The 8435-nt window shown below is 37.9% G+C and overlaps 1 protein-coding gene and 1 pseudogene across 2 annotated transcripts in view; one reads left to right on the top strand and one right to left on the bottom strand.

The window, feature by feature from the left end:
- Nucleotides 1-841: 841 nt before the first annotated feature.
- Nucleotides 842-8435, bottom strand: part of ZYG11A (zyg-11 family member A, cell cycle regulator) — a 30350-nt gene continuing 22756 nt past the window's right edge. The window contains exons 12-14 of the mRNA XM_081145709.1: nt 6356-6417; nt 5674-5771; nt 842-1869 (exon numbers count right to left, since the gene is read on the bottom strand). Coding sequence (XP_081001835.1) covers nt 1706-1869; nt 5674-5771; nt 6356-6417 — 324 coding nt within the window. The 3' untranslated portion in view covers nt 842-1705. The remainder of the gene's footprint in view (nt 1870-5673; nt 5772-6355; nt 6418-8435) is intronic.
- Nucleotides 7079-7594, top strand: LOC308561133 (eukaryotic translation initiation factor 1 pseudogene; annotated as a pseudogene). Its single transcript has one exon. The product of its transcript is annotated as a eukaryotic translation initiation factor 1 pseudogene (transcript).

The following is an 8435-nucleotide window of genomic DNA, read 5'->3' as shown; positions in this document are numbered from 1 at the left end:
CACAAGATTCTGACAGTTTATACTGTGATTGAGGCTGGTTCTCAGAAAAGTTCATATTTTTCTTGTCACCATGGTAGGTAAGACCACCTCTTGAAATCTTTGGCAAAGTCTTTTTGTGGCTCTTTATTTTCCTCAGTTTTGGTCACAGTTCTACTCCTATTAAAAATTTGACCCCCAGTCATCAGCGATGACTCAGAACAGAGCCCTCTTGCATTTGAAATTGTGCAGAGGAGAAACATATCCCTTTCATACCTTCCACCAGGTGGAGTGGATAGTAAATCTCATCTTCCAGCCTAACTGATGAGACAAAGAAATGGGGCAGGACCATCATTTCAAGTCCACAGACCACTCAGTTTTTGAGGACTTAAAACTCCACTCTCATTTGGTGACACAGATTTTACCTGCTGTCTCTCTAGTGCCTGAATGTGACTTGATGCTGAATTTCTCTCTCAGAATCAGCTTCTCCTTTATATCAAGGAGCAGAGCAGACAAAAGTATGTTAATTATAATCTCTAGTGCTGGGGTGGATTCAAATTTATGGTATCTGAAGTTGATAAAATTGGGGGGAACTTTTGTAAGGAAAGAAAATTGGAAATTTTGACTCATAAGTACGAAATGAGTATTGAGAATGATAAAATAAATCACAATATGTTACAAATTAAAAAAAAAAAATTTGAGGCAGGCTGGGCATGGCTCAGTGGTTGAGCATCAACCTAGGATCCAGGAGATCGGGGTTCAATTCCCAGTCAGGGCACATGCCCAGGTTCCTGGCTCGAAGTGGAGGAGACAGCTGATCAATGACTATCATTGATGTTTCTCTCTCCCTCTTCCTTCCTCTCTCTGAAATCAATAAAAATATATTAAAAAAAGAAAAAAAAATTATAATCAGGAAGTTTAAAAAAAAAATTTGAGGGATTGAGATTAACAATTCCCATACACCCTTCTATCTACACACTATTTTCAGTCCTAAGTCCCACCACGCCCCTTCAGCATGCCCACATACACAGAACATTATGCCACTCAGTCTAATGTGTAAAGTTGGAGGGGAAAGGGCCACAAGAAGAATATCAAAAATTGCAAAAATTATATTTCTCTTTCCTCCACCGCACAGTGGAATGTACTTTGGTATCTACTTATAGACAAAAGTTACTGACATAGGTGTTTCAACACAAGCTCACAGGTCTTCCCAGAGTCCAGGGCTTGATTTTTCAAAATTGCTGAAGGAGTATTCTCAGAACGATTCCAACTTGATTTAGGGTTATGGCCATCATAAAATGCAACCTTCGGTAACTTACAGAACACCATCAATAAAAGATGGCCTCCCTGGCCAGTGTGGCTCAGTCATTAAGCGTTGGCCTGCACACCGAAGGGTTGAGGGTTTGATTCCTGGTCAGGGGCACGTACCTGAGTTGCAGGTTCAATCCCCAGCTCTGGCTGGGGAGCTTGCAGGAGGCAGCCAATCCATGTGTCTCTCTCACATCGGAAGTTTCTCTCTCTCTCTCCCCCTCCTTCCCTTCCACTCTCTAAAAATCAATGGAAAAATATCCTCAGGTGAGGATTAATAAAATAAATAAATAAATAAAAGTTGGCTAACATACAAACTCCAACAATGGGTTTCAACATTCAGTGGCTGACAGGATGGAAGATGTGCCTGCCCTTGATGAACAAAGAGCACATCTGAGACTCCTTAGGTTAAAAAGAGCATTCAACACAAAGGGAGTCTCTGATAATTCATGAAGTGCATTCTGAAGTCATCCAGAATGGAGGTTGCAATCTGCTGTGCTTGGGGGTCTGCCTCCTTGTGCTCCTGGATGTCACACAAAAGCTGCAATCCTTTTTCTTCAACTAACATTTTGCAGTATTTGCTGGCTGAAAGAAAATTAAGCGAAAAAACTTGATGGATAATTTGCTATTTTAAATATTCCCAAGTCACCACATTCACCTTTTTGAAGAAAGGATACAAAGGTTTAAGCCCTTTGACATAGGAAGTAACCTAAAATGAGTCAATTCAAAAGAAATAGGTCAAAACTTAATAATGTTTGGCTTGTGTAGTGACATACATTATTTTAGTATGTTTGCTTCCAGACAACTCCATGTTTCATATATCTCTAATCTTAGCAAAAAGGGATAAGAACAAGAACATCTTTTATTACAAAACTAATACACATTTCAGGTTCAGGCAATACGATGAGCTAGATAAGCTGAAAACACCAGATGCTGGATAAAATATAACCGAAAAATATTTAAATACATAGTTGAATGTACAAAGTAAAGATATGTCCAGAAGCCAGACACAGAGAACAAAACACCTAAAGTGCATAACCTAACCTGCAGCTATTCTGGGGCTGAAAGGGACTGTCTGTTTCAGTAACATAGTAATAGTGCAGGCACAATCCCCAGCAGGAGGCAGGTAGGTGGCAGCCAATCGATGATTCTCTCTCATCATTGATGTTTCTATCTTTCCCTCTCCCTTCCTTTGAAATCAATAAAAACATTAGAAACAAAACAAAAAACCTCCTCAAAGTGTAACAAATATAAAAATATAAAAGGTTACAACCTGCCCAATCAGCACGCCCATAGCAGTCACAGCCATGCCTTGCAGCCAGCCACACTAGGGGCCACCCCAAACACCAGTGCACTTGCAGAAGTCGTGGCCCGGCACAACAGATGGGTTCATGCAGCCCATACAGGGGACACCCCTGGGGGACCTGGCTCTGGGAGTCAGAGGGAATTGCACTGCTGAACTCCACAGGATATCTCCAACATTAGGCCACTTCTTCAAGAATAGTTTTTTTAAAAAAGAATGAAATCTTGCCATTTGTGACAACATGGATGGCCTTAGTATTATGCTAAGTGAAATAAGTTGAACAGAGAAAGACAAATACCATAGTTTCACTTATATGTGGGATCTAAAAAGCAAAAAACCAAAATAAAACTGAAACAGACTCAGGGGATTAGAGAGTCAAAAGAGTCAAAATTCCAGTTATAAAATAATTAGGTCACAGGAATATAACATACAACATAGGGAATATAGTTAATATTAAAATAAACTTATATGGTGACAGATGGCTACTTAACATGGAAACCATTTTGCAAGGTATTTAAATGTTGAATTTCCATACTGTATACCTGAAACTAATACAATACTGTATGTTTAGTATACTTCAATTAAAAATAAAATAAAAATAAGTGAGGTTACGAGATGTGTAGGACAAAATGAGAGAAATTATAAGATACTTCTGACAGATGTTTCTCAATAAAAGAATGGAAAGACTCTGGGAAGGGTAGTATTTTTTTTTTAAAATGACTGAGAATTTTCAACAATTTTAGAAAGTGTAACCATCACCTGAAATCCAAAGGCAATAAAAGACTGACCTATAAACACAACGAACAAAATCAAGACAATAAACTGGGAAAAAATATTTGAAAGACTTCCCTGAAATTAAAAAGAAAAAGGACAATCAACAATAGACAAAAAATGAACAAAGGATATCAACAGACAAATCAAGGAAAAGGATTGACTTAAATATAAGAAAAGATGGTTAACCTCACTTAAAATAAATGTCAACTGAGACTATCATTTTCACCTTTGATTGGCAAAGATCAAAAAGTTCAATTAAACATTGTTTTTGCAAGAATATAAGGACACTGGCAAGCCCTCATACACTGCTGACAGGATTGCAAATTGGTAATCAACTCTTAAGAGGACAATTTAGCAATGCCTATCAAACTTATAAATATTCATAATATTTGAATTTAACAATTCTAAGTATTCCACAGATTAACTCAAGCACTTACTCATTTAACAAATGCTATGTATACTATGCTTACACTATGAGCCAAGCAATTGTTTATTTTTTATTATTTTTAAAATGTATTTTTATTGATTTCAGAGAAAGGGGGAGAGAGAGAGAGAAAGAAACAGAAACATCAGTGATGAAAGTCGTCATTGACTGGCAGCCTCTTGCACGCCCCCCACTGGGGATTGAGCCTGCAATCTGTGCATGTGCCCTGACCAGGCACTGAACCTCAATCACCTGGATCCTAGGTCAAACGATGCTCAACCCGAGCCACGCCCAGCTGGGCACCAAGCAATTTTTTAAATACTTTTACCACACATGCATTTTCCCCTAGTTTTACTATTATGTGTATGTTGTACATCTGTACACATACATACATATGTCGTTATTCATACACACATATATACACATACATACATATATTCATTGAACCACTGTTTGCAATAGAAAAAACTGAAAATAATGTCCATCTAAAAGTGACCAGTTCAATGAATTATTATATCCACATATTGAAGAAAATACTAAGCGGCCTAATTAATAGTGGTGATTCTGAGTCAGATCACTAGGTCACAACCCTGGCTTTGCCAGTTGCTTGCTGTTTACCTTTGCAATTTACTTATTTTCTCGTCTAAAACAGATGAATAATAATAAGGCTACCCTCTTCTAACTGTGAGGATTAAATGAGTTACTTATAAAGAGGTTACACAGTCTGCACTGTAAGTACTCAACTAAGTTCTAGTTGTTGTTATAGTTACTGCTGTTGTAACTCAATATAGTAGTCTGTTTCAGGGCCATTCTGACCGAATGATCTGCCTGTATTTATTCCTATAAAAGCACCATTCACAGTATTTTTTTTTAATTTAAAGAGACGCTCTTAAAACAAACCATTTTTCTTGTTCAGTTCTTTCCTTTTTATTAAATCAGATTAACTTTAGATTTTCAGATCCCTCATCTCTTCCTCATACACTTCAATTGTATTATATCTATAATTTGAAAAAAATTGATGTCTGTACCTTAAGTCTTTCCACCTAGGAATAAAGTATGTCTCATAATTATTTCAGGCTTTTAAGTTTTTTCTCATAGTTTTCTGCATATAGGTCTCATTACTTGTCAAAGGTATCTTGAGATATTGTATGCTTTTGCTGCTAGCTAAACCTTTAATTCTAAAAGTTACCTCTTGGTTTTTTAGTATGAAATTATATCCTATATTCCTTTTATAATAAAAGCCAAAAATTTTACAATTATCCTTAGCAAAATATATATGCTAAAACTTCTCAAAGGGGAATTTAAAACAGCAAAACATTTCATCTGGCTGGGAAACAACTCCTGACCCAACCAGCCCCCAACAAAGCATGAATTACAAAGAGACAGATAGATCTATGTATCACTAGGGGAAGAGTATTCGTGATAAACTGCTGAGTAAAAAGAGCAAGCTGTATAACAAAATGCACAGAATGAGCCCATTTTGTTTAAAAACATTATCATATTCATATATAGTACATACTCACTATAGTATGTATACAGAAAAGTATCTAGAAGAACAGCTGTAGTTATCAATTTTTATTTTAATTTGTTAAAGTTTGAGTCAAACTGACAACATATGCCAGGAAGCAAGATCTGAAATGCTCCGGACAGCTATCAAATTATTCACAGTGCTTGCCCGTGGGAGATAGGCACTTTCTATGTTGTTTGACATTCACCCCCAAATATATTATAATTTTGTTGCGTTATTAAACTAATAAAAACATTGTTTCATTTTCTTTTTAAAAGGAGTTAAATTCAAGGACACAGGTGAACAGTTTTTCCAAATTCTATATTGAACTTAATCATTATACTAAAAAATATCTGCAAAACTATTGTTTTGAATACATACGGTTTTTACTGCAGACATGATACATAGCCCATAGTGCCCAGAGCTGAACCTCTGGTTGAGAGAAGTTGCCAAGGAGTGGGAAAAATGCCTTGAAAGATCTAAAAAGGTACAAAGAAGATGTTCATTCAGAATTCAGTCTAACATCAGGGATATTAGAAAAATTTTCAACACTTTCCCCAGTCAATTCCTCACTGAGACAGATGTATTACTAAAAATATAATGGGAGCCAGCATTTAAGAAATTGCATTTTTGGCCCTGGCTGGGTAGCTCAGTTGGGTTAGAGCATCATCCCAATAGGCCAAGGTTGTGGGTTTGATCCCTGGTCTGGGCACATATGAGAACCAACCAATAAATGCATAAATAAGTGCAATAAGAATCGATGTTTCTCTCGCTCTCTCTCAAAATTGATAGAAAAACTTTAAAAAAATAAGAAATTGCATTCTGTATTAGGCACTCTATGCATTCAATATCTCATTTCATCTTGCACAGTCAGCCTCATTTTAGAGATGAGGAAAAGTGAGTCTAAGAAGTTTTCTAAAAGTGATTTCCCAATATCACAAAGAAATAGGATTTGAACACAAACCTATTTAACTCTAGTATTTGATCACTGTGCCATAGCCTCTACACAGTGAGTTGACTGAGGACAAGCTTTAAAAAAAGCACTACACCACCGTGAAATTACCTGTAGGTCACCAATGCTGTCATCTTACAACTTGAACTTGGCCAATTCTGGATGGTTGCATACTACACAAAAAGAGAAACAAGGATTCTAGTATTCCGTCATTTTTAAAAGATCATAATAGGCTGTTTCACTTATAATTACATATATGTAAAACAACCTAAATTTTCAAAATACAGGCATGATTACCCAAGTTTAAGTACACTTTCTTGCCAAAATATCAATTAGGTAAACCATTACATATGTAGAATATGAAGAGTCATGTGGAAAACAATGCAATAAAAAGGGGCTTCTGTTTAAAGATGGAGAACTGAGCATGCATCCGCTCCTTTCCTAAATGCCGTGTACAGAATACTAATGCTTTAAAATAAAAGGCAAACACACAAAGAACAAAGCAAAAGGAAAAGAATAACTGATTCAATAGACCCCCCCAAGAGACTTAAAAATTTGGCACACCAGGAACTTCAGAGGTGGGGTTAAAAACTAAGGACTGGTTGAAAGTACCAAAAAAATCAAGACTCCTAGATCTCCTCTCCCATGCTCCTGTACTGGGCAATCCATGAACAATTCAGGGTGGGAGTACCATGCTAAAAACAGGAGGCTGAAGTGACAATCTAAATATAAAATGCTGAGGCCCCAGTGACTGAGCAGCCGCCAAGGACTCAGCAACCTCCCACTTGAGCCCTCCTCACTTCCCGATGCTTGGGCCCCCCCCCCCGCCCGCCTTCTCCCACCGCAGCCTTCTGCAGGCCATTTCCACCGAGGAAAAGGAATCGTACCCTATGCCTGCTATCCAGAACCTCCACTCTTTCGACCCCTTTGCTGATGCAAGTAAGGGTGATGATCTGCTTCCTGCTGGCACTGAGGGTTATATCCCTGTAAGAATTCAACAGAGAAATGGCAGGAAGACCTTATACTGTCCAAGGGATCGCTGATGATTATGATAAAAAGAAACTAGTGAAGGCTTTTAAGAAGAAATTTGCCTGCAGTGGTACTATAATTGAGCATCCAGAATATGGAGAAGTAATTCAGCTGCAGGGTGACCAGTTCAAGAACATATGCCAGTTCTTTGTAGAGACTAGACTGACTAAGGACGATCAGCTGAAGATTCATGGGTTTTAAGTGCTTTTGGCTCACTGAAGCATAAGTGAGGATTTCCTTGCAATGAGTAGAATTTCCCTTCTGTCCCTTGTCACAAGTTTAAAAACCTCACAGCTTGTATAATGTAACCATTTGGGGTCTGCTTTTAATTTGGACCAGTGTAACTCCTTCATGCAATAAACTGAAAAGAGCCGTGCTGTCTACTCTTGTAGTCCCTCATTTAAAGAGGTCAATCAGTAGGCGCCTAGCAGTGTCCAGCCTGAAACAAAGCAATTAACATGATGTTTCAGCCAAGCCCAGAGCCCCAAGATCACAGACAGCTCCTCACAAGAGTTCCCTGTCCTCAGAGAATGTCACCACCTGAGCAGCCTTCAGTGAAGCTGAGAGGAGAGGGGTAAGGCAGCCAAAGCATCTGTACCACTAGAGTGAGCCTTCGGTAGTCAAAGATCTCCAGCCTGAGCAGGTGGGTGGAACTTAGAGCAGCCACCTTCCCTCTAGTGAGGTGATAAGGATATCTGGCTTACCGCTAAGGTCTTTGTGACCATACATACTCCAGCTAATTGATGTCCAAACACCAGAATTTGAGGCCAACTTTCCATCAGAATTAAAACTTTTGACAAGGGAACAAATTTCAAACTGATGTGTCAGTTGTGTAGCTAGCTATAGAGCTTGCAACTTACGAGCAACAGCTGCCCAATGCCATGTGAAGTAACAAACTGATTTTGAGGAATTTTTCCCCCCTTCAGTTTTAATGTTATGTAATGTATTTAAACCCTTATTTAAATAGAACTTGTTTTCAGTAAATAAATAAATAAATAAATAAATAAATAAATAAATAAATAAATAAAAGCTGAGACTCTGCTGCCATCAACTCTCTTCCTCTAATGGGCTTTCAGACTGCTGGCAGTCAAGCTTATAGTTTTCAATCAGAAGATTCGTCTTCAGATAAATCCCAATCAGTTCAAGACAAAAGATCTAATGA

Source organism: Miniopterus schreibersii (genome assembly GCF_964146895.1).
Source record: "Miniopterus schreibersii genome assembly, chromosome: 8".
In the NCBI taxonomy this organism is placed as follows: Eukaryota; Metazoa; Chordata; class Mammalia; order Chiroptera; family Miniopteridae; genus Miniopterus; species Miniopterus schreibersii.
The sequence above is the reverse complement of the archived record's forward strand: the minus strand, read 5'-3'. Positions and strand labels throughout refer to the sequence as shown.